This window comes from Nicotiana tabacum, chromosome 22 (assembly GCF_000715075.1).
Source record: "Nicotiana tabacum cultivar K326 chromosome 22, ASM71507v2, whole genome shotgun sequence".
Taxonomy (NCBI): domain Eukaryota; kingdom Viridiplantae; phylum Streptophyta; class Magnoliopsida; order Solanales; family Solanaceae; genus Nicotiana; species Nicotiana tabacum.
Window position 1 is genome coordinate 144,272,820 of NC_134101.1, and position 27,539 is coordinate 144,300,358.

Genomic DNA, 27,539 nt, shown 5'->3' on the forward strand with positions numbered 1-27,539 from the left:
TAATCAGCTACATCCAAATGCATGAAGTCTAAATTATCTTCAGAAATAAAATTTGCTTCAGCATTTTTCTCTGTCTTCTACAGGGAGGCTTGATAAAGCTCAACCAGGTGCTTTGGCGTACGACAGGTATGTGACCAGTGCCATTTTCCTCCACATCTATAGCATGCATTTTTTGCATTTGGCGCTTGCACCGCTTCATGCTTTTGTTCCTTCCTTTTCCATTGCTGGTGATGAGGTGGCTTCTTTAGTGCATTATTATTACCATGATTGGAGTTTCTTCCCCGACCACGGCTATGACCTCGACTGGGGCCACAACCTCTTCCACGTTTAGCTCGGTGGAAGTTCGTCTCATTCACTTCAGGGAATGGACAAGAACCAATAGGTCGGCTTTCATGATTTTTCATTAATAGCCCATTATGTTGCTCTGCTATAAGAAGATGTGAGATAAGTTCAGAATATTTTTTAAATCCCATCTCTCGATATTGCTGTTGCAGGAGCATATTCGAGGCATGAAAAGTGGTGAAAGTTTTCTCCAACATATCATGATCAGTAATATTATCACCACATAATTTCAATTGGGAAATAATTCTGAACATAGCAAAATTATACTCACTGATAGATTTAAAATCTTGTAGCCTTAGATGAGTCCAATCATAACGTGCCTGTGGAAGAACGACCATCTTCAGGTGGTCATATCTATCTTTCAAATTATTCCACAGTATGACTGGATCTTTAATAGTGAGATATTCCATTTTCAGGCCCTCATCAAGGTAATGGCGTAGGAATATCATTGTTTTGGCACGGTCTTGGTTTGATGCTTGATTTTTATCCTTGATGGGGTCTGCCAGACCCATCGCATCAAGATGAATTTCAGCATCAAGCACCCAAGACATGTAGCTTTTGCCCGATATATCCAGAGCTACAAATTCAAGTTTAGAAAGATTTGACATTATTTAGGAAAAGAAAGTTCTTACCTCTAATACTTTCAAAGTATTTGCTCGAGATGTCAGAGTCTCGTGCTGATAACGTGTTATAAAATAAAGACTGTAAAGTAAAGACAAGTATAGAGAGAAACTGTTATATTATTCGAATTCAAACTGATGTACATAATGAACTGAAATCTCTTCTATTTATAGAAGAAAGGAAGCTGTTGTGTAAGCTGCTACTATACCAGATATGGATAATCTTCTACTGAGAGCAATGTTTATCCATAACGGAGTACTGAAAGGATAAGCTTATTATACCCGATATGGATAATCTTCTACCGGGGGTAATGTTTATCCATAACTGGGTACTGAAAGGATAAGCTTATTATACCTGATATGAATAATCTTCTATCGGGGTAATGTTTATCCATAACCGGGTACCGAAGTGATAAGGTTATTCAGGAAACTTATTTCCAATAGAGTACTAAATAGATAAACATATTTACGATGGAGTCCCATATGAATAAGTTTCTTCAGAAAGCTTATTTATAACGGATTACTAAATGAACATTCATAATATAATATATTTATAACAGTGCAGTGCAGAATATCAAGGATAGAGAAGTCAACTATCGAGGTGGAAGCTTTGTGTCGTGTTTTATGCAGACAACTAGGAATCTGAATTTCTGTTGGTTCCAACGGTCAGTCATTTCTTGGGACCAAAGGATTTCGTTGTAATTTTCAGCCCGCCCCTTCATTCTTTTTTCTCTATCCTTCTCCTATTGGTTAATCTTGGTGGTGATGCTGATGATGATTTTCTTCTTTCAATTTCTCTGTTAATCATAAGCTTCATCCACAGGTATGATCTTTCAATTCTGTGTTGAAATTCCGTTATAACTTTAACCAATTCATATTTCTCAGTTTTTGGGGGTTTTATTTGTTCTTCCCTATTGTCGCATGCAAATGTATGTGTCGTGGGTCAATTGTAATTTTTACATATGTGGGTATTCTTGATTTTTTTCCCTATGGTCTCTTGGTTTTTCAGGGTCTATTGTCAGATATTGAATTTGCTGATATAGATTTGAGAAAAGGGGGATTGTTTCTATATTTGTTGAGTGATTGACATGAATGGGCCCAAATAGGCTTAAATGGATGTTGAAGATTCATATAACCGTCCCCAATTAGTATTGGATTGAGGAGCAAAACAATTGTTGTGGTTGTTGTTATCGTCATTGTGTTTAGTGATCAACAGGCGGTCATTGGTTTGGTTCCCTGGAAATGTAATGTGATTTGGGAAGTTGAATCTTTTTTGTGGCAATGGCTGCAAGAGGGATTTCATCTGGTAAACAGAGAAATCCGCGGGGATTTATGACAGTATTGTCTTCTGCGGCTTGTGAATGGTTCTTGATCTTTATGTTGTTTTTAGATACGGCATTGTCATACTTGATCACCAAATTTGCCAGTTACTATGAGTTGCAGACGCCATGTATGTTGTGCTCACGGTTTGATCACGTATTTGGAAACAAGAAAACTGGATGTTATAGGAGACTTTTGTGCAGAAACCATAAAGAGGAGATATCATTTCAAGTGTTTTGTCATGTTCATGGTAATCTTGCTGATGTTCGTGCTATGTGTGAAGAATGCCTTGTTTCATTTGCTACTGAGAACGTACTTGTTAAAGAGTCGGATAATTTGATGATGGCTAAACTGGGGAATAAGAGTTTTATACCTAGTTCTCCTGGCCCGTGGAGCTGTTCTTGTTGTCACAAGACGTGGAGAGCTCGATCAAGTGCTCAAAGATTGCTCCAGCTAACTTCAGTTGGTTTTGGTGCTTCTAAGGCCAATGTCAAACCTCCTCTACCACGAGCACCAGGTCGTAGCCGTTTCAGCCGCCGTGATAGCTTTAAGAAAATCAGGGATAAGATTTCTGGGCCAGACTCACCTAGGGCAAGGACTGCTGGTGTTGACCCTTTATCACATGTAGGATATACAGAGCTGAAGATTACTTCAGATTCTGAGTCTGAAATCCAGATTTCTGATGATGATGACGGATGTTCTGCTACTCGCAGTAAAGATGATTCTAGATCAGAAGACAATGTTCGAAGTGGCAAAGGAACAACACAGAAAATAGGAACTGAGGCTGCGACTCCAGAGAATCAGGTTCGACAATCATCTGAATCCAGGCCTTCTCTTTTGGATCAGCCAATGCAGCTGGCCACCAGCTCGGGCAAAAATGTGTGTTTTCGGGCATGTGATGATTTTGTAGGGCATGGCTTAGCAGAACTTGATTGGGAAAATCTTTCTCCTAAGGCCAGTCCTTCGGTAATGCCAGAGCTCGTTTCATTAGATAATATCACCCAGTCACACAACATTTTAGAAAATCATCACACATCAGGAGTGATTTCACAGCCGAACATTTTTCTCCCTCGTATCTCAGACCTCTCTGTACTGTCGGAGCTCATATCAGCAACCAATTTGCCTTCGTCCAGTATTAACATCCAAGAGACAAGTAAGCTGATCTTTGCCTTTGATTGTTATGAGTCTGTATGTCTTATACACTTGCTTGTTCTGTTTTTCCAAGAAAAGCAGTTGAGTTCCTATTTTTCATTTGTTTATCTTTGTAAAATGATTTTGTAGATTTGACTGAAGCAACTGATGGAGGAAACAACATAACTGTGAAGGATAATGCGAAAGCTCCAATTGATTTAGATGACAGTGCTCCATCTATACCAAAGCAAATTCAAGCCGATATATCTGCTCTGAGCTACGGAGAGAGAAAAGTATCAGATAGGCTTGGAGAACCAAGTGCAATAAGTGATGCTGGAAAAGCTGGAGAAGGTATGAAGTCACTCCCCCAACTTTCTACTTCTGAGATGGATGGAATTCAAACTGCAAGTCATAGGAATCATGATCATGGCAATGACCACCAAAGAAGTGATGCCTCTAGCTCCGACGGGGTACGTCTGCGTCCAAAATCTACCTTCGTGGAGAGAGATGATTCTGGTAATGAACCAGCAGATGGATTCAGCATCAATGAAATTGAGGGCGAAAGTATTGTTGATAGGTTGAAACGACAAGTTGAACATGAACGTCTGCGTCCAAAATCTGCCTTCGTGGAGAGAGATGATTCTGGTAATGAACCAGCAGATGGATTCAGCATCAATGAAATTGAGGGCGAAAGTATTGTTGATAGGTTGAAACGACAAGTTGAACATGATCAGAGATGCATAAATGCTCTGTACAAGGAACTGGAGGAAGAAAGGAGTGCTTCAGCCATTGCTGCAAATCAGGCAATGGCTATGATCACAAGGTTGCAAGAGGAGAAGGCATCACTTCATATGGAGGCTTTGCAATATTTAAGAATGATGGAAGAACAAGCCGAGTATGATATGGAGGCACTAGAAAGAGCTAACGATCTCCTTGCTGAAAGGGAGAAAGAGTTGCAAGATCTGGAAGCAGAATTAGAATTATTTAGGAATAATTATACAGATGAATTAGCAGCAGAGGATCCAGGCAAGGAGGATAAAAACCAGAAAGGGGAAAAAGTAATGACTGAAAATAATAGTCTAGATCATATTGAGAACAAGCTCAGTGGCAGTTCAGATTCCAAAACTGCTAAAATATCCAAAAACTGTGATAAACCTAGAGAGTTTAACGATTCAATATGTAACTTCGAGGATGAAAAGCTCCGCATTTCACAATATCTGAAGAACTTGGAGAAAAAGCTTTTTCAAGTTTCTGGCAGACAGGTCTCAGATAATGTTTCTTATAATGGATATTCAGAAAGGATAGAGAAAGATGTTGATGATCAAGTCAAGAAAAAAACTGCTGATATGAGAACTACTAATTCCCAACAGGAGGAGAGTTCTTCATCCATGCGCAATGATTTTCCAAAATCAAATGGAGGCTCCACTGACAAGCCTGCTGATTTAGGCAATGGTATTGTTAGTGAAGATAAGAATAATTTGGACATTAAGCATAAAAAAGTTTCCTCTCTTGGAGGTGAAATTGATGTAGCTGCTATTGGGAATGAAATTTCAGAGCTTAATGGGAGGTTACAAGCACTTGAGAATGACTGTAATTTCCTCATGCATGCTTTTAACTCGCTCCAGAATGGACATGAGGGGATACAGTTTATTCAGGAAATAGCTCATCGGCTGCAAGAAATACGGAAAATTGAGATTAAGACGAGATGACTTTTTTGAAGTTTCAAGTAATACAAGGTAAGCCTCTATTTAAATGACTAGCATTCTAGTGACCCTGATCTCTTGTGTGCAAAGATTGTTTTGTACATTTATCATTGAATATTATGTTGGGGGATGAGGATTGACAGAGAATACTAACTTTGTTGAGTTGTTATAAGCGAGACTCCTAGTAATTCAGGTTTTGCTAAGATAGATGCTTCAACTATAAATGGCCTTGGACTTTGCCTAAGCCACATCCTATGCTCTTGAAGATATTATTGCTCTATTTTTGTCCCTATGACCTATGGATATGTACCTTATCACCTACCAAAATTTTACCTTTCTGGGTCTGTATAATATTACCATGCCTTGCTTTTTACAGGATTCCTTTTATTTAACTTTAATTAATTTATTTACTTCCTTTATGGAAGATTCTGCTGCTGAGCTTTTCGTGCCAGAAGAGAGAAGCTGCAGAGAGATGCATCACTATTTACAGCTCATAGTAGGAAAGGAGAAGCCAAACTGCAGATAACCAACCGGAAAGAAAGGAAGCAGCCAAATATACAGCGTGCCACTTCTCCTCTGTTCTTTGCAAAGAAATAGTTTTCATGATCGCGAACTGGTCTGAGGTTCTGTTTTTCAGGTCTCTTCTCCTCTTAAATTGGTTTTGATTAAAAAAGTTACAGATTGTCTTTTCTTTTTTGTTTCCTTTTCCTCTTTTTGGTCCTTTTTCACAATTTTGTTAGTCGTAAATGTGACTGAATGGTGGGGTTATGGTGTAAGTTTTGTATATTTTTCTCAAGGTTGGGCTTTGTTACCAGGTTTTACAAGTGTAAATGCAGATAGGTTCTTCAGGGACTTCCTAATTTGCTTCTTGTGTTGACAACCTCTCTCTGTTGTTTTTTCTTTTTCTTTTTCTGTTCTTGTTTCTTCACTTCCTTTCAGTTTCTTTTATCTTCTGTATGGGCAAGATGAAATGCAGAGTCTCCCTCCCATTCTCATTTCTATATATCATTTGTTAGGCAGAGAATGACTGCCTCTTTTACCCAAGATATTTTGCGTTTAATCTTAATGATTCTTTACAATACGACGAGATTGGGACTTTGGAGGAATATAATATGAGCCTCAAGAGAAATTTATCTGTTATTACATCAGAGGCGGACCCATGATTTGAAGGTGACCGGGCATATGAGCGGATTGTTCAACTAGTGCCTCATAAGACTTTTGATCTCAAGTGTTCCCGACAAAATATATAACCATTTTCGACATATCTGCACATATATATATCTAGAATTTTAGCCGAGGTTAACGGGGTCCGGTGACCCTTCGTCTCTATACATAGGTCCGCCTCCGTATTGCATCCGTCTTGCTAAAAGAACAGCTGGTACACTAAGCCATGTTGATACATTCTGGCTACTAGAGGCGGAGTTAGAAATTGAAGTTTATGGGTTCTGAACTTGCAACCGATCTCATAGCTCATTAGTTACTGGGTTCGCAATTGAGTATTTACACCTATTTAATGGATTTTCTAATACAAATTCAAAGTTTAAATAAAAGCTACTGGGTTCGTCCGAACCCGTATATAGCACTCTCCCTCCGCCCCTGCTAGCTACTCACTGGTGAGAAACTTTAACTTCTTTTAAAATGCCTGGTGTTTAGAGTTATCGGTACTCTGTGCAGGAATGTAAAATGTATCCATTGGAAGAGCACGCAAGTTGGTCTGAACATCCTGATCAAAAAAAGAAACCTAACTATTAGCCTGTTTGGCCAAGCTTCTTTTAAGGCAAAAGCCTTTTTTTTGTGTGTGGTCAAAAGTGTTTTTTTCAAAATTAAGGTGTTTGACCAAGCTTTTGAAAGGAAAAAAAGTGTTTTTGAGGAGAAGCAGAAGCAGTTTTGGAGAAGCAAAAAAAGTTGTTTCTCCCACAAAGCACTTTTGAGAAAAATATACTTAGAAGTAGTTTTTTAAAGCTTGGTCAAACACTAATTGCTGTTCAAAAGTGCTTTTCAAATTAATTAGTCAAACACAAACTGTCTTCTCCCCAAAAGTACTTTTAAAAAAAAGCACTTTTCAAAATAAGTTGATTATAGCCTGGCTAATCGGGCTATATATATGGTACTCCTTCGCTGAAATTTCAAAATTTCTCCTTTTATATACATTTTGTTTCAATCTAATCGTCACTTACGTATATCAAAGATCAACTTGACCGGCTCCCATGCTCAATTGCTTCCATCAAGCTTGTTGCCAAAAGTATGGGTGTATATGAATCGGGTTGGTTCGATTTTTATCACAACCAAACTAAATTAATTATATCAATTTGAATTGGTCGATTTTGTCGTTTTTTGGGATTTTTTTTGTTACACAATATTATTTTAATCTTATTTTGTTAAAGTTTTGATAAGTGAATATAAGTTTAGTAAAATTTTAAAAAAAAATTGACAAACATGTGATTTATTAAAATATTCTTATGGCAAAATTCATTAAATAACAAATAATAGTTATTTTCTTAATCGTTTAACAATAATTTTTCGTTGATGTACCCTCATTCGAGGTAATTGGACCTCATGGCTTTTTACAATGTTGAATTTAAGAAAATATCTTTTTATAGATATCTTATGTATAAAAGAAAGATCTATTATGTGTAAAAGAGATGGAGTCATAAAACTAAAATAAATTTGTAATTGGCCACAAAACCATTTGACCCGTACGCTTTCAAGGTTAACTGAATTTAATAATTAAATACAAAAATCAATATTAAACCTAAATAATGATATATTCTATTTAATTTTAAAATTACCAATAAATACCATTTGAAATTTGGAAAAAAAAATATAAGAGTTTAATAGATCTGAATATACGAATATGGAAGAACAAAGAGATTGATGCATTTCAATAACTAAATAACACTTGATAAGAAAGTGATGATACAAATCTTTATTGAAAGTAAATAAAATGGATGAACTTCGTGGTTCTATTAAATATTACATTCCATATGAGGATCACAAATATTTCTAGATGTTATTTTAAAGAAAATTCAGTATAAAGTCTCAAAAGCACATATAAAAGTAGAAGTTTTTATATGTCGATTTGGTTTGCATTTTTTTAATTAATATCAAACCAAATATAATCAAGTTTTTAATCCGTTTTTATTTTCGATTTGGTGGCAATTTTTGGGTTCGGATGGACCTCCCCTGGCCAAAAGTAAAAAAACATGAAGTGAAAAATAGTTCAGGTTTTTATTCATCAAAATATTAAAGGGGATCTTACAGAAATGTACCAAAAAAGTCTCAACTTACCAACCTCTAGCCATTAATCATAGACTTACCAAAACTAGCCAAAGACAAATAAAAATTAAAAACCCAAAGAGATAAGGTTCTTTCTCTCCAAGAATCACACATAAAGATCTCCTTCCATATTTTTAAGCATGACTAGCAATATTAGATGCTAGACAGAAAGAAAATTTCTTGGATGAGGTAGCAAATAAGGTGATGAAATACAAAAAAATTATATACAAGATTCCAAAAATCTAAGAAAAATATGATGACCCGATAGTTCATTTATAGTTTTACCCTTCATTTCTGTGTTCGGAGACCTCGAATAGCTTCCTTTAGCCTTTTTTGATTGGCGTGCGCAGTCTATGTCCTTTTTCCGGAAGGTTTTTATGAGAAAATTGATAAAATGTGAAATCGTACTTTAAAACTCATTTGAGTTCACTACGGTCAACCTTTTTTGTAAACGGACCCGGATCAGTTGTTTGACAATCCCGGTGGATCCGTATCATGATTTGGGACTTGAACGTATGCCCGGAATCGAATTAGGAAATCCCTTAAGTCAGGACAAGTAAACTTAAGTATATATATACCTAAACGCCTTCAAGTAAATCCAACAAATCCCTGTAATAAGGGAGATGATGTCGAGCCTTGAACTCGCGGGCGTGGCCTAAATCAACCCACCTCCAAGATAAAGGGAGAAACAGTGGAGGTGGTGCACCTAGAGCTATCGATGGTGGTTGGAACTACAAGAACCGCTCCCAGGCCCAAACCTAATATAGATTATGGACGTAAAATTTAAGGCATTTTTTACTATGTATGTTACAATCATGAAAAGAATTGACTATATTTTCACCTGCAGCAGCGGTAAAAAACCAGCAACATCTCTCTGGGTGCCCATGCACGCCTGGCACATCTGCCTATCCAGGTAAGCTAGACAATTGTACCCCAGATGTAACCAGATATGTCACGACCCAAAATTCACTAAGGGTCGTGATGACGCTGGACACCGCTGTCAGGCAAGCCAACCATAAATGCTTAATTTAATTCTTATTTTAATAATTTTAAAAACTTAAATTTTCCTTCAATTCAGATAGTAAAAGATAATCTTTACAAAAAAAATAGATAAAAGAATATTTAGAAATAAATACAGAATACCTTATAATCATCCCAGAACCCGATGTCATAAGTGCATGAGCAATTTCTAGGAAATAATATAATACAACAACCGTTCGGAATACAATATTAGACAGAAAATAAATACAGTAATCTGAAAGAGACTCTGTTGGCTGCGGGTCGTCTCGAGAAGTGCAACTCACCTAAGTCTCCGTATCAACCATGCTACAGAGCTTACTAGGCCACTAGAGATGCAAGTGCCTGTGCAACAAAGATGCACAACAAGTGTAGTATGAGTACGAAAACAACGTGTACCCAGTGAGTATCCCGTCTAATCTCGAAGAATTAGAGATGAGAGGTCGACTTTAACACTTACTAGTGGTCCACTAATAATATTTGTAAAAATGGGAGGAGATCATGGATTTTATAAAGATATTATAAACTCATAAAGCCGGATAGCAGGTAAACAACTTCTCAAATAATAATGGATTCCAAAGATTTACTTTTCATCATCTTTTATCAATTTATCTCCGGCCAGGAAAGGCAAATATCAACATTTATAAATCTCAGGCAAATATTACAAGCATGCGCAAATTATGCCGAGGTCGTACGGCTCGATCCAACATAAATGTAAAATGTGCACTGCCGAGGGTCGAATGGCGCAAACCATAGATGCATCTATTACCCCGCTCGCGAATCATACATGTGACGCGGTCAACATAAATAAACAAACACCCTGCTCGCGAATCATACATGCGACACAGGCACACATAGATACACACATTCAAACAGCCAATTTATCGGGGAACGTTCATCCAAATAAAAGCCAATTTTCATTTAATGATTTAAGAAAATGAAGTTTAATCCTTTTAGAAATTCATTTACCAATTTGATAGGATTTAAGCAATTCAACTGTCAATAAGATTACAAATATTCCAAATATAGCATGCTTTTGGGTCCTAGACTACCCGGACTTAGACATAATAGCAGCTACGCATAGACTCTCGTCACCTCGTGCGTACGTATCCCCCACAAATAGGAGCACATAACTAATTATTTTACCTATGGGGACAATTCCCTCTTACAAGGTTAGAAAGGAGACTCACCTCGCTCCGAAGATCCATAACCGACATTCCACGCCCTTCCGAAGATTCGAATCGAAGCAAAATGCTCCAAAACTAGCCAACAATCATGCACATCCATTAATATATGTTCAATTACTCATTATAATCCAATTTATAACAATTCCTAACCCCGATTGAAAAGTTGACAAAATTGCCCTCAGGTCCACGTGCCCGGATTCCGAAATTTTTCTAAGATAAAGTTTACCCATGAACTCCCGAACTCAAATATATGATTTTCTCTTAATTCCATGCCCAAAATCGTGGTAAAAATCCAAAATATAAATTTCTAGGTCTCCTCCCAAAAACCCACAATTTCTACCAAATTTTTATGCTCAAATCCGTATATAATCCAAGTATTAACTCAAAACTAGTAGAATCCACTTACCTCATGCTTAGTGATGAAAATGACACTCCCAAATTGCTCCAAAATCGGCTCCCATGAAAGAAAATGAGTGAAAATGAGCCAACCCCGATTTTTAAAGAACACACTGCCTCCAGCCTTTTCGCACCTGCGGTCTCTTGACCTCTTCTGCTGTCTCATAGGTGCGGACCAAACACCGCTTCCGCGGCCCAGGGCTCCCAGCCCATTCATGCTTCTGTGTCCTCTCCTCCGCAGGTGCGGCCTCGCTCCTGCGGTGAAATGATTGCATCTGCGGTCCCAGCTTTCCCCCATCAAATCGCATCTGCGACCTTAGGGCCACTTCTGCGGCTCCGCACCTGCGGTCAAACCCTTGCAGGTGTGGTTATACCAGATACCAGCTGCTTCAGTCTTTCAAATTCTAAATTTGATCCAATAACCATCCGGAATCCACCCGAGGCCCCTCGGACCCCAACCAATCATACCAACCAGTCCCATAATATAATGCAGACCTGTTTGAGGCCTTAAATCATATCAAACAGTGCTAAAATCATGAATCAACCTCCAATCCAAGCTTAATGAACTTTAGAATTTCAAACTTCTACATTCGATGCCCAAACCTATCAAATCTCATCCGATTGACCTCAAATTTTGCACACAAGTCATATTCGACATTACGCTCTACTCTAACTTTCGGAATCGTAATCCGACCCCGATATCAAAAAGTCCACTTCCGTTCAAACTTCTCAAAACCTTCAAATTTCTATCTTTAGCCAAATGACTCCAAAATGACTTATGGACCTCCGAATTCACTTCCGATCACGCTCCCAACACCAGAATCACCATATGGAGCCATTCCCAGACTCAGAATCCCAAACGGGCATCGATAACACTAAGATGCACTTCAAGCCAAACTTATGAGATTTTTTCAAAAATGCTAACTTCCACAATATGTGTTGAAATGCTCCCGGGCCATCCAAAACCCGATCTGAACATACGCCCAAATCCAAAATTATCATACGAACCTGTTGGAACCTTCAAATCCTGATATTGAGGTCGTTTACTCAAAAATCCAATCTTAGTCAGTTCTTCCAACTTAAAGCCTTCGAAATGAGAATTCTCTTTCCAAACGGACTCTGAACTTTCCGAAATTCAATTCCGACCACACATACAAGTCATAATACCTGAAGTGAAGCTACTCATGGCCTCAAACTGTCGAACGATGCGCTAGAGCTCAAAACGACCGGTCGAGTCGTTACATTCTCTCCCACTTAAACATACGTTCATCCTCGAGCGTGCTAATAACTGCGCTGGAGTTGTCTAAAATCACAGTTAAACACCTTGTGCACCTACCCGTGCTACCACAACTCAGTTGAGCACATTAGCTCGAGCAAATCTGAAATATTCTCTTTTATTCAAACAAATGAGCCTTAGAGCCCAGTTTCAACATCTGAAATTCTATGCCAGGCCTGCTTCCAATATAAGAACATTGTATCCATCACCACACGATATACCAGAACATGAATGCATACCTTTGCTGAATCCTCACCATGCCCCACGTCATCCACATGACCATAATAACATTCTCTGATTATAATAACCAACATTCCCCGAATATGATGCTCACAACGCACCCCATGATATATATAAGTCTTGTTCCAACTCTCGCAATACCGCCACGACAAAAGAGATGTGTAGAAATTTATAACCAACTGCCACGTCAACAAATCATTGAGTCTATACTTCTGACAAGAACCATTACCTTATTCTGAACTAAATAATGATCTTTGTTCTTTAATATACTTCATATAATCTGACTACACTGATCCTAGATCCAATAATCTCGTCCCACCCAGTACAAACTGCTCAGGCGATAAGCCACCCCGGTCATGACCAAAAGTCCCATATGATGTCGTAACGTGCCAATAGGCTGCAAGCTCGAATGTGATACATAAGGAAAACGAACTCAGGAAGGGACTACTCAACTCATACGACTAACATGAAATTTCCTCAGAAAATGGGAAATGAAACACATAAAAATAGGTATAGGGAACTGTACTCAACATCACACTGTTGCGGCGTGCAACCCGATCCAAACAACATACCCATGGTCGCATGCCACCTTATGCACACATAAAATTCATATAAGGAGATACACCGAGCTAAATTGCTCATTACAACAAAATACTGAATATCGATCACAAGCACGCTAAGTGCATAATACCATCCCTGGGGAGACATATAGCGCCATAAGCTAATAAACTCAAGCACAACTGAGGTGCGATATATGTTCTGAAACTAAAAAGCCATCCTGTTCACATAACACCATCGCTGCGTGGAACCTCAACATATAAGAAATTTACCAAGCCGTTTCGCAACTCACACAGCACAATATAGCATTACATGAAAATAGCCGACGACGAATTAACATCCAACATTCGAATACTTCTCCATAAGAAGAGCTATGCTGAAATGAACACATCTGGCCTGATATAGAGCCCACATTCATATTTAAATCCATCCACAGATCTCAAGTCGATTCTGATCGTACCAAACTAGGCCAATAATCTTTCCTAGGTCCATAATGACCTCCTTTTCCCCATAACACACAAGAACAACCATCACAACCAGAGTGATCCTCCACAGTCCACAACCCAATAAACTGAGTGCCCTACATGCATAAATTCTCAAATTGACAATATCACAACAATCTTCATACTTGGTTTAATTCTTCAATCAATCAAGTGACTACCTGCCACACTTATAAAACCTCCTCGTAGGGCACGCTCCCACAACCTTCCATGACAGATAACAGGTTTGCACCTCTATACAATCGGCCGCACTAATGCTGAAAAGCGATCAAGAATCCATAACCAGGATGCGGGGCTTTTTTAATAAAACACCGATCTCAGGTGAGGCTGAAGACAACGCCAGCTTACTCTAAACATTCAAATCCCCTTTTATTCTCATCCGAGATCGTGACATCCTTGTAAATACCTAACCGCAACCTTGATCCTCACTTCAAATTCCATACCACTCAATGTACCCAACATACCAATATGCGACAGAATACGATTTTCATCATAACTCTGAAACCACTAATAGATTAATACTTCATCATATACAAACTTTTCACTTAACTCATTTCAGGAGAACCATAATAACACACAAGTAAATCCTCATAACCGTAGAATATGCAAATCTTCAAGTAGTGGTCTAAGCCATCATAGCCCTTTCAGGATCCGCCTACTCATAACAGGCTATAACACTGGAATACTCCCGAATAAAATCAATTACGGTGGCCGACAAGCCTCACACGTACCGCCACAAATCACTCGCATAACTCAATCACGCTAAAGGAATTGATCCCTGCCACCAGTATGCCAATTCAACCATGGTCAACCAATCCAACTTCTTCTAATTCATCCTTAACTTTCCTTAGAGATAATAATAGCTCCATTCCTTACATCACCAACCTAAATCCGCACTCATCTTGAGCGACTCCATTCCACAAGACCATATTGTCTCCAAACCCATGAACCGTTTCATACCATCCTTGCACGCACAGTCGCATCTTCAACTGATATACTTATTCTGATAACTTCTCTACGAATCCGAAGTCTTTTCTCATTCTTCTCCCAATGCTACACTGCAAGTCGAAAGTATCATAGAACAGTCCAAGCTTCCTTTCATAATCTGCTACAAAAGCTCGATTCTCAACCATACTTATGGGCTCGAAATCATTAGGCACAACACCTTAACTTTTGAATCCACCAGGACGGTTGCTGAGAGCCACCAGCTTTGACTTGGTCCCGAATATGATCAACTCCATGAATTGTCTAGCATATTAACACCCTCTCGACGAAGCACCCGACCGAATTGCTTTCCTAGAAACCCGCATCTATACAAAGCATTAATCTTGAACCTTCCCCAAGTCTGAACACGGGTCAATAAAGCCAACCATGACATACCTTTAACACTTCCTTTGCTCAAACTACCACTTGTACTCTCTTTCCTTAGTGAAATAACCCACCAATATGCTAATAACCAGAAATCTCACAAATACACGACCATGCAATCCAACCGTAGGCGGTGGGACTCTCCCACTTAGCTTGAAGCCACTATTACACAACTATGGAACCCACCAAGATTCAATCTCTCTTATTGACATGACTTTGCGCAATCAAACCACCAGATTCCTTGAAATCCTTCCGTTAGCACTTCATGAACACTTTGAATCCCCATCAATAACCCCATACTCGGCCTCTTACCGTATGGTCAGTAAAATCCTTCGTAGAAGCTTTGCCAACCACGCAACTGCTAACCTGTTAACAGGGGATAACCCATCTGTGGAAATTACCCACTATGACATCAATAACCCATCCTGAGCCCGTGCTCATTCACCAGCTGCACAAGTCCATTCACTTCTCGTGGACACCGATTAACTGTGCAACAATATCCTTCCATCCCAAGTCATGTTGTATCCTTCTTCATATCAAACAACTCACTTCCGTCATATCCCGTCTCCCGCCGCATAATAGCCAATACTTCAAATTAAATCCGTAGACCGAATAACTAATCACTAAAATTCCCAAATCATTCCAAACCTTTCTTAAGGTGTGAAGTTATTCTTCCATTAAATCCATGTGCTGCTCTGCCACTCTCCCACTTTGGCCAAACCCTCTTCCTTAAGCAACTATTCGACTTCCACTTCTTACTCCTAGCTTCCTTAGAAATTTTGCCACCGCATGTCCTTCCTCCTCCTTTGATGCTCAGTTGCCCTAATTCAATCTCTATCTCCAAAACATTTGAACTAACAAATTGTCACTAACTTTAACTTTTCTAAGATCGTCTTTCTCGAGCCGTCAACATTAGAAATACCGATTCAATCTGTACCACCACACCCTACGATCTCTGACAGTCGCTTCTCCAATACCATTTCACAATACCCTGCCCCAAAGGCGAATTGAAGAGAACCATACACCGACAAACTTAACAGATTCAATCACAGACGACGACACCACGTCGCAGCTAAAAATTCCACCACACTTGAAAACACTAAGTCTCGTTACTCCATCACTCCAAATCTGGACATCCATCGGCCAATTGTTTTTTCTCTGCCGGAAATAAAATATCGAATCCTCTGAATCATGCACTGAGTAGACCTCCATTCAAGTCATTCACTACCCCAACACATGTGCAAGAACCTTACCAACACGTCCATATTGTACGATAACCAATCATGAGCAATCATAGAAATCTGCGCATAGACTCAAAGCTCTCAAGAATACTGCTACTGAGCTGAAATGACAATATATCCTTCCGCAAGGCAACGATAATAGCCCAGTCAACTATGTAGGGAGAAACATACCACACCACATCGGTAGTACTATTAAAATTCTTCAATTCTCAATTTATAATAAGCACTTCGCGTCGCATAAGATTGAATAGGAAGGAAATAAAGGCATAAGCCTCAAAGGAATCAAACCGTATGATGAGGAATCAAGAAGGGAAGTGTTGTTGACAGCCATGTGGCCTCTCGAAGATAAGTATAGACGTCTCCGTACCGATCCGCAAGACTCTATTAGACTCGCTCATTACTCATGAGGCCTAAGGGAACCTAGTGCTCTGATACCATGTTATCACGAACCAAAATCCACTAAGGGTCGTGATGGCGCCGGACACCGCTATCAGGTAAGCCAACCATAAATGCTTAATTAAATTATTATCATAACAATTTTGAAAACTGAAATTTTCCTTCAATTCAGATAGTAAAAGATAATCTTTACAAAACAATTAATAAAAGAATGTTTAGAAATAAATACAGAATACCCCATAATTATCCCAGAACCCGGTGTCACAAGTGCATGAGAAATTTCTAGGAAATAATGTAATACAACAACCATCCGGAATACAATATTGGACAGAAAGTAAATACAGTAATCTAAAAGAGACTCTGTTGGATGCGGGTCGTCTCGAGAAGTTCAGCTCACCTAAGTCTCCGTATCAACCATACTGCTACACCCACTAGACCACTAGAGATGCAAGTGCCTGTGCAACAAAGATGCATAACAAGTGTAGTATGAGTACGAAAACAACGTGTACCCAGTGAATATCCCGTCTAATCTCGAAGAAGTAGAGACGAGAGGTCGACTTCGACACTTACTAGTGGTCTAATAATAATATTTGTAAAAATGGGAGGAGATTATGGATTTTATAAAGAAATTATAAACTCATAAAGCCGGATAGCAGGTAAACAACTTCTAAAATAATAATGGATTCCAAAGATTTACTTTTCATCATCTTTTATCAATTTACCTCCGGCCAGGAAAGGCGAATATCAGCATTTATAAATCTCAGGCAAACATTACAAGCATGCGCATATTATGCCGAGGTCGTACGGCCCAATCCAGCATAAATGTAAAATGTACACTGCCGAGGGTCGAACAGCGCGAACCATAGATGCATCTATTTTCCCGCTCACAAATCATACATGCGACGCGGTCAACATAAATAAAGAAATACCCCGCTCGCGAATCATACATGCGACGCGGACACACATAGATACACACATTCAAACAGCCAATTAAGAATTTATCGGGGAACGTTCATCCAAATAAAAACCAATTCTCTTTAAATGATTTAAGAAAATGAAGTTTAATACTTTTAGAAATTCATATACCAATTCGATAGGATTTAAGCAATTTAACTGTCAATAAGATTATAAATATTCCAAGTATACCATGTTTTTCTGTCCTAGACTACCCGGACTTAGACATAATAGTAGCTACGCACAGACTCTCGTCACCTCGTACATACGTAGCCCCTACAAATAGGAGCACACAACCAACTATTTCACCTATAGTGCCAATTCCCACTTACAAGGTTAGAAAGGAGACTCACCTCGCTCCGAAGATCCATAACCGACATTCCACGCCCTTCCGAAGACTCAAATCGATGCAAAATGCTCCAAGACTAGCCAACAATCATGCAAATCCATTAATATATGTTCAATTACTCATTACAATCCTATTTATAACAATTCCTAACCCCGATCAAAAAGTTGACAAAATTGCCCTTGGGCCCACGTGCCCGGATTTTGAAATTTTTCGAAGATAAAGTTTACCAATGAACTCCCGAACTCAAATATATGATTTTCTCTTAATTCCATGCCCAAAATCGTGGTAAAAATCTAAAATATAAATTTCTAGGTCTCCTCCCAAAAACCCACAATTTCTACCAAATCTTCATGCTCAAATCCATATATAATCCAAGTATTAACTCAAAACTAATAGAATCCACTTACCTCATGCTTGGTGATAAAAATGACACTCCCAAGTTGCTCTAAAATCGGCTCCCATGAAAGAAAATGAGTGGAAATGAGCCAAACCCGATTTTTAAAGAACACACTGCCTCCAGCCTTTTGCACCTGCGATCTCTTGACTGCTTCTGCGATCCCGCAGGTGCGGACCAAACACCGTTTTTGCGGTCCATGGCTCTCACCCCATTCTCTCTTCTGTGTCCTCTCCTCCGCAGATGCGGTCTCGCTCCTACAGCGAAATGACCGAATCTGCGGCCAAAATCTCGCAGGTTCGGTTACACTAGATACCAGCTGCTTTAGTCCTTCTTCAAATTCCAAATTTGATTCGATAACCATCGAATCCACCCGAGGGCCCCGGACCCCAACCAATAATACCAACCAGTCACATAACATAATGCGGACCTGTTTGAGGCCTCAAATCATATCAAACAACGCTAAAATCATGAATCGACCTTCAATCCAAACTTAATGAACTTTAGAATTTCAAACTTCTACATTCGATGCCGAAACCTATCAAATCCGGTCCGATTGACCTAAAATTTTGTACACAAGTCGTATTCAATATTATGGATCTACTCCAACTTCTGGAATTAGAATCCAGCCCCGATATCAAAAAGTCCACTTCCAGTCAAACTTCTCAAAACCTTCAAATTTCTATCTTTAGCCAAATGACTCCAAAATGACTTACGGACCTCCGAATTCACTTCTGATCGCGCTCCCAACACCAGAATCACCATATGGAGCTATTCCTAGACTCAGGATCCCAAACAGACATTGATAACGCTGAGATGCACTTCAAGCCAAACTTATGAGATTCTTTCAAAAATGCTAACTTCCACAATAGGTGCTAAAATGCTCCCGGGCCATTCAAAACCCAATACAAATATACGCCCAAATCCGAAATCATCATACGAACCTGTTGGAACCTTCAAATCTCGATTCCGAGGTCGTTTACTCAAAAATCTTATCTTAGTCAGTTCTTCCAACTTAAAGCCTTCGAAATGAGAATTCTCTTTCCAAACATCCAATTAAGAATTTATCGGGGAACGTTCATCCAAATAAAAACCAATTCTTTTTTAATGATTTAAGAAAATGAAGTTTAATCCTTTTAGAAATTCATATACCAATTCGATAGGATTTAAGCAATTCAACTGTCAATAAGATTATAAATATTCCAAGTATAGCATGTTTTTGTGTCCTAGACTACCCGGACTTAGACATAATAGCAGCTACGCACAGACTCTCGTCACCTCGTACATACGTAGCCCCTACAAATAGGAGCACATAACCAACTATTTCACCTATGGTGCCAATTCCCACTTACAAGGTTAGAAAGGAGACTCACCTCGCTCCCAAGATCCATAACCGACATTCCACGCCCTTCCGAAGACTCGAATCGATGCAAAATGCTCCAAGACTAGCTAACAATCATGAAAATCCATTAATATATGTTCAATTACTCATTACAATCCAATTTATAACAATTCCTAACCCCAATCAAAAAGTTGACAAAATTACCCTTGGGCCCACGTGCCCGGATTCCGAAATTTTTCGAAGATAAAGTTTACCGATGAACTCCCGAACTCAAATATATGATTTTCTCTTAATTCCATGCCCAAAATCGTGGTAAAAATCCAAAATATAAATTTCTAGGTCTCCTCCCAAAAACCCACAATTTCTACCAAATTTTCATGCTCAAATCCGTATATAATCCAAGTATTAACTCAAAACTAGTAGAATCCACTTATCTCATGCTTGGTGATAAAAATGACACTCCCAAGTTGCTCCAAAATCGGCTCCCGTGAAAGAAAATGAGTGGAAATGAGTCAACCCCGATTTTTAAAGAACACTGCGATCTCTTGACTGCTTCTGCGACCCCGCAGGTGCGGACCAAACACTGTTTTTGGGGTCCATGGCTCCCAGCCCATTCTCGCTTCTGTGTCCTCTCCTCCGCAGGTGCAGTCTCGCTCCTACAGTGAAATGATCGAATCTGCGGCCAAAATCTCGCAGGTGCGGTTACACCAGATATCAGCTGCTTTAGTCCTTCTTCAAATTCCAAATTTGATCCGATAACCATCGAATCCACTCGAGAGCCCCGGACCCCAACCAATCATACCAGCTAGTCACATAACATAATGCGGACCTGTTTGAGGCCTCAAATCATATCAAACAACGCTAAAATCATGAATCGACCTTCAATCCAAGCTTAATGAACTTTAGAATTTCAAACTTCTACATTCGATGCCGAAACCTATAAAATCCGGTACGATTGACCTAAAATTTTGTACACAAGTTGTATTCGATATTACGGATCTACTCCAACTTCCGGAATTAGAATCCGGCCCCGATATCAAAAAGTCCACTTCCGATCAAACTTCTCAAAACCTTCAAATTTCTATCTTTAGACAAATGACTCCAAAATGACTTACGGACCTCCGAATTTACTTCTGATCACGCTCCCAACACCAGAATCACCATATGGAGCTATTCCTAGACTCAGAATCCCAAACAGACATCGATAACGCTGAGATGCACTTCAAGCCAAACTTATGAGATTCTTTCAAAAATGCTAACTTCCACAATAGGTGCTGAAATGCTCCTGGGCCATTCAAAACCCAATACAAATATACGCCCAAATCCGAAATCATCATACGAACCTGTTGGAACCTTCAAATCTCGATTCCGAGGTCGTTTACTCAAAAATCTTATCTTAGTCAGTTCTTCCAACTTAAAGCCTTCGAAATGAGAATTCTCTTTCCAAACAGCCAATTAAGAATTTATCGGGGAACGTTCATCCAAATAAAAACCAATTCTCTTTTAATGATTTAAGAAAATGAAGTTTAATCCTTTTAGAAATTCATATACCAATTCGATAGGATTTAAGCAATTCAACTGTCAATAAGATTATAAATATTCCAAGTATAGCATGTTTTTGTGTCCTAGACTACCCGGACTTAGATATAATAGCAGCTACGCACAGACTCTCGTCACCTCGTACATATGTAGCCCCTACAAATAGGAGCACATAACCAACTATTTCACCTATGGTGCCAATTCCCACTTACAAGGTTAGAAAGGAGACTCACCTCGCTCCGAAGATCCATAACCGACATTCCACGCCCTTCCGAAGACTCGAATCGATGCAAAATGCTCCAAGACTAGCCAACAATCATGAAAATCCATTAATATATGTTCAATTACTCATTACAATCCAATTTATAACAATTTCTAACCCCGATCGAAAAGTTGACAAAATTGCCCTTGGGTCCACGTGCCCGGTGTAAGCACGTGATTTTTGCCCTATATGAGAATTACTCGCAAAAAATTCAAAAATAAAATGATTTTTCTTTGGTGTGCAATTTTGTGATATTTTGTGATATTTTGAATAATTATTTGTATTTGTCTGTGCGTGTTTATTTGCTAAATTAATAAAAAAATACAAAAATATGTCGCATTTTGCATGTAGGATTTAATTCTACATTGTTTAGTAATTAAATTTGTTTTACAAAAATTAAAAATTACAAAAATAGGCATCATTTGCATTTTTAGCATTTAATGTCCAAATATACAATTTTATGCTTAATTAATACTTAATTGTGCGTTAATTGTTATTGGGAGTTAATTTGCACTTTTATAACTTAATTTAGTTCTTAATAATAGTTTAAGTATTTTTATAATTTAGTTTTAGAAAAAATAAAAGAAGAAAAGAGAGCGAAAATATAAAGAAAGTCGGAATTAGGCCTCTTCTTCAATTTCAAGCCACAGGCCCAAAAAATGGCCCAATCTTCCCTACGACCCAGTCCATTTCGAACTGGGTCGACCCAGTCCATAACCCAAAAGACCCAAACCCCTTTGTCTTACATTTTACAAAACAAAACAAAAAATTAAAAAGACAAAAAACCCTAAAACCTAAAAACTAAGTCATCCGCCACCCCCCCCCCTTTCCTATCTTCTTCTTCTTCCTCAAGCTTCAAGCAAGCACCCATGGCAGCTACCCTTTCCCCCTCTGCCTCACCCTCATCCCCACGAACACCTCCTCATGTCGTCACCACCCTAGCTTCAACCACCAACGACCTTCCCCTTCCGCCATTGAAGCCCGACGTACAAACAACCATAGTTTCCATCACCATCGTCCCAAACGACCATGGTTGCTTTTCAGCTCGCGCTGCTGCTCCGTTCTCTTCTCCGACCAGCCCGACATGTTGCTGCTTCACCACTGCTTCAGCTGCGTTGCTGCTGCCTCAGTTTTGACTGCCATGTCCATGACGTTGCTGCGCCGCTGCTGCTGCCGTTCTGCCGCTGCTGGTGCTGTCGTTCCGTCGCTGCTGCTACTGCCGTTCCGCCGCTGCTGTTGCTGCCAGCTGCTGCCTGCGTTAACTGCTACATCTTCGCTGCTGCTCGACGTTGTTGCTTCTCCATCAAGTTTAATCCGTCGAAGTCGTTGTGTGATGTTTTGAGTTCGTCAAAGGAAGGTGAGTTTATCGTTGAAGGAAAGATTTGTTAGGGCGTTGGTAGTTTTGATGCGATATTTGTTTCCAGGCAGATTTGTTTTCGTTCAAGTTCGTCATTATTTCGATCCGGTTAGTGTTTTTTTTTGAGTTTTATTTTTGTCCATATTTTTGTTTGATATTTTACGGATCCAAAATCGTTAAAGAATTCAATTTTTGTTTTGTTTGTCCGTAGTTGAAATAATTTTAGTTTGTTCATATGTTTCGTTAAATTAATTTTCAGATTTCAAAATAGAAGTTTAATTAGTTGTTTTCATGTTTATTTTATGTTTGTATTATTGTTTAAGTAAGTATTTGTTAGTTTGATGTTTGTTAGATTCAAATTGAAATTTAATCAACTATTTCTTCAATTTGTTTCATGTGTTTACGTATTGTTAGAAATTGTTAATATTGTTAAGTTCAAGTTTAAGTTCATAATTGTTTCTTCGTCGATCTTGTTATTTGTTTAAAGAATTTAGTTGTATTAAAGGAATATATTGTTTTAATCGTTTAATCCGTCATGTTTGTTGTCTTAAAATAGATTCATTCATGTTCATACTTTGTTTGGATGATCTTGAATCCGAATTTTGTATAGTTTGATTTCTTGTTTACCATTTATGATTATTGCTTGAATTGTTCTCATAATCTTGTTTAAAGTTTAATATAAGAATTGTTTGTTGTAATGTTGTTAGAGTTGATTTTAAGTTCAATATGATTGAATTTAGAAATCTTCATACTTTGTTTGTTGTTGTTGTTGAATCCGAAAATAGGATTGTTTGTTGCTAAAATATTGTTCAATCAAATTTTAGTTGTTCTTTGTTGTTCAATTCGTGTTCATGTGATTTGTTGTTGAAATGTTGTTAAATTCGTGTTCATGTGATATTGTTGTTATGATGTTCATCCATGTTCATATTGTTGTTTAAATATTGTTAGAAATTGATCATATTATCTATATTTTGGTTAAGTTTGATTAATTGATGTGTTATAGCTGATGGGTAGTTTGGTAAATTTGTAGTACGTTCAGGGGTAGTTTGGTAATTTCAGTAAGGTCGGAGGGGGTAGTTTAGGAATTGTACATTTTGTAATTGTTTATTTGAAGCATGGGGGACAAAATGAAATGGGGTGAGTTGTGATATGGTTATTTAATATAAAGGGGGGACAAGATTTAATTTAAAGGGGAATCTTGCATTATTTTAAATAAAGCATGGGGGACAAAATATAATGGGGTGGTGTGATATGTTTATTTAATGTAATGGGGATGAGTGGAAAGATAATGGGTTGGGTAGAGAAAAAGTATTGATTTAATTGATTAAAAGATTTATGGGATGAGATTATATATATGTGAAGTCTTGAACACAAGACATAAGGGACAATACAGAGAGAACAGAAATAGGGAGAGAGATACGAAAAAAAAATACACACACAGATAGAGAGAAAAAAAAATGGACAGAGAATAGAAGAGAAAAAATTCCGAAAAATATTTAAGTTTTCAAAATAAAATAAAACTAAAAAAAATCTACTGCTTTCTTTCTTTGTTTGAAATTAGTATTAATGGTTGTTGTTTCATTTAAAGCTTAAAGCTTTTGTTTTTGGGATTACTACTCCACCGGTCTGTTACTGGGTTGTTACTGCTGCTGGACTTTTGTTGCTGTATTGTTATTACTGTCGCTGATTCTCATCATCATTTTCTTTTGCTTCCGATATCAGGTACACAATTGAAAGCTGGTTATTGTAATCCGAATATGAAGCATGAATACGAAAAAATAAATAGTTGAAATTTTGAATTAGTTTTAATTATATTCTGAATTTTATTTGTATGTATAATTTATTTAGTTTGCAAAAAAATCAGAATCGTGTAGCTATTTAATACATATAGTGGAATATCCGACGATAGCTTAACGATTGAACTACCTATATATTGCAAAAAATAAATAAATGGTGTAGTAACTTCGTCAAGTAAAAATCAAACGAATAGGCCATCTAGTAAGAATTTGGTAGAAATATTGTTTAGTTAAATAATATTGGTTAAGTTCAGCATGTAAATGGTCTAGGATTAAAATTGGATTGTTATTTTTTAATTTGACAAATTGAGAACATGCCTAGTATAATGTAACTAGGTAATAACATGTAAATAAATTAAGACATTTTCTCTTTATTTTGTAAAGAAAAATTTCAACAGAAAATGTAGGCATTTTAGGACTATTTTTTTTTAATAAAATGAGATGAGCCTCGCCCAATAAAACACACTAATTGTGGGGCCCTCAATAACTGTTTAATTGATTACTTAGACTTCGGATGGGCCGTTTAACAAATTTCACGGCCTTCCCCAAAGTAAATAAAACGCTAATTGCTTTAGGCGCGGTATAATAATAATTTCATTCTTAAACATGGGTACGCATTTATGCGACCCAAACTAATTTGCATAATTAGGGATGCGTTCGCGTGACTTGATTATACTTCTAAAGGCATTTCGGATTATGCGTTCGCGCAACTTCGAGCAAATTTTTATTAAAAAGGGGTTCTTCGGAGAATATCAAATTAATTTCATATAACCTGAGATGTGCAGTTCACTATTTAATCATACAAGAGCGACAGACGTTCTTAATTTTATTTTAAGCACAATTTCGAACTTAAGTCTATTTTTATAAATAAATAAAAATTTCGAAAAAAAATAAATAAATTATATTATCAATATCATTGTGTATACGTACGCGTAACACGATTTTTCACGTTAAAAAAATATATAATATATAAAACGGATACACGTATGCGTGATTCGATTCGAAGAAGGGTCCTTAATTACAAGCAGTCTAAATAGAAGCGGTAATAATAAAATTGGGCAATAAATATGCATTTAATAAATCAAAGTCAAATATAATAACAGTTAAGCGACCGTGCTAGAACCACGAAATTCGGAAATGCCTAACACCTTCTTCCGGATTAACAGAATTCCTTATTCAGGATTTCTGGTTCGCAGAATAACAAACAGAGTCATATTCTCCTCGATTCAGGGATTAAAAATTGGTGACTTGGGACGCCTTAAAATTCCCAGGTGGCGACTCTGAAACAAAACAAATAAATCCCGTTTCGACTGTCCTTTAATTGGAAAAACTCCCACGCACCCTCGCGGGCGCGGAAAAAGGAGGTGCGACAGCTCTGGCGACTCTGCTGGGGACTAAAACCCAGAACCACTGGTTCAGGGTTAGAAATTCGAGCTTAAAATAACTGTTATAGTTGGCTTTATTTATTATTTGATTTTTACATGATATATGCCCAATGTGCTAAATGACACTTTTACCGCTTTAATATTATTTGAATTATGAATATATACAACTGCTACGAAACCCCCTTCTTTCTGAGTCTTCTAAATTTATGGTGCACACGTGCGCGTGACCCACCTTTCTGTTAAAGTCATACCAAATAAGACGAAGTTGGGACAAGTAACTAGGCCGGGTAGACTTTCGTGCTCCCGGTACGTTGCCCCCGCTTCGGCTCAAACTGTCCGTTTGGGTAAGCCAGGGCTAGATCAATATGCCTCAGGTTTTTTCACTTAGAATAACTCAGCTTCATGCCGGATCCCTAGTAGGAGCGATTGTTTGCATCACGTGCATTTGACTTTGGAGACTCAACACAGGGGTTGGGTCTGTCTAGGACAGGTGTACCAAAAAAATGACCATCCTGATGCATCTTACTTGCTGCTACTTGCGCATTTATTTGATCCGGATTTGTGTGTTGACTGACTTTTGAATATCATGAATAATATTTTAAAATTGAAAAAAATAGCGGTTAGGGAATTGACTGTTTATTTTTGAAAAAAAAAACCAATGCCCAAATAACTGTCAAAACTCTGCCGAAATTTTGAGAAAATGAAAAAAAAAAAATGTTTTATTAGTTTGTTTTATTAAAAGCAAAGGAAAAATAGAAAATGAAAATAAAAAAAGAGTCTTATTTTTAAAATGGTTTTTTTATTTTATTTGCTTATGAAAATGCAAAAAACAAAAAATAAAAAAAAATAAAAAAAAAGGTCTTTCATTATTTGTCGCAAATATATATATATATAAATCCGAAAAGTTTTTTTTATTTCCAAAAGATATATATATCTTTATTTGTTGCAAAGAGTATTTGTCTTGCCAAGAAAATTCAAAATAAAATTCCAAAAAAATATGTCTTGCAAAAAATAATATAAATATCTTTATTTTCCATTGTTGATAAAACAAAAATAATAAAAATGTTTTCTTTTAAGAAAAATAAATCCGAAAATATTTTGATTCCTCTTTCAAAATTGAAAAGAAAATTCAAAATTCAAAAAATATTTTTTAGAAGCATTTCTTTTATCAAAAGTAAAATTCCAAAAATATTTTTTTTCTTTAGAATAAAAAAAAAGACAAATGGAAATTCGAAAAAAAAAACTTCCTTTTACTTTTGAAATTCTCAAAGTTCAAATCAAAAGAAAAGGAATTTTTACGAGTTTTTCTTTCAAAAAGAAATCAATCAAAAAAAATATATATACTTCCTTTGAGCAGTTCTTTCACAGTTCCAATAAAAAAAAATATTAGTTCATTTACTTATTCACGATGCCCGAACTACGCGAGTTTGATTTTCACCGGATGTGAGATACGTAGGCAACGCTCATCGGGTCCAACCCCCCCTTTTGCTAAAATAAGCCAAAAACCAATAAATAAATAAAAAAACGTGTCAAAATTTTAATTTTGTCGTAAATAAGTCGGGCAGTGTCCAGCCTCCACTTTTTGCTAAA

General features: G+C 37.6%; 1 protein-coding gene across 1 annotated transcript; it reads left to right on the forward strand.

The window, feature by feature from the left end:
• The first annotated feature begins 1,530 nt into the window (after window positions 1-1,530).
• Window positions 1,531-5,996, forward strand: LOC107770796 (uncharacterized). The gene is made up of 4 exons (XM_016590128.2): window positions 1,531-1,785; window positions 1,972-3,435; window positions 3,564-5,149; window positions 5,542-5,996. The coding sequence occupies exons 2-3, from the start codon at window positions 2,244-2,246 to the stop codon at window positions 5,120-5,122; spliced, it is 2,751 nt and encodes a 916-aa protein (XP_016445614.2). The 5' UTR covers window positions 1,531-1,785; window positions 1,972-2,243; the 3' UTR covers window positions 5,123-5,149; window positions 5,542-5,996.
• The last annotated feature ends 21,543 nt before the right edge of the window (window positions 5,997-27,539 follow it).

What these genes read in the sequence shown, in the direction of transcription:
- LOC107770796 (XM_016590128.2), top strand. Translation starts at nt 2,244, where the DNA reads ATGGCTGCAAGAGGGATTTCATCTGGTAAACAGAGAAATCCGCGGGGA. An exon ending in TATTAACATCCAAGAGACAA is followed by an intron (nt 3,436 to 3,563) that starts GTAAGCTGATCT and finishes ATGATTTTGTAG; the next exon opens with ATTTGACTGAAGCAACTGAT.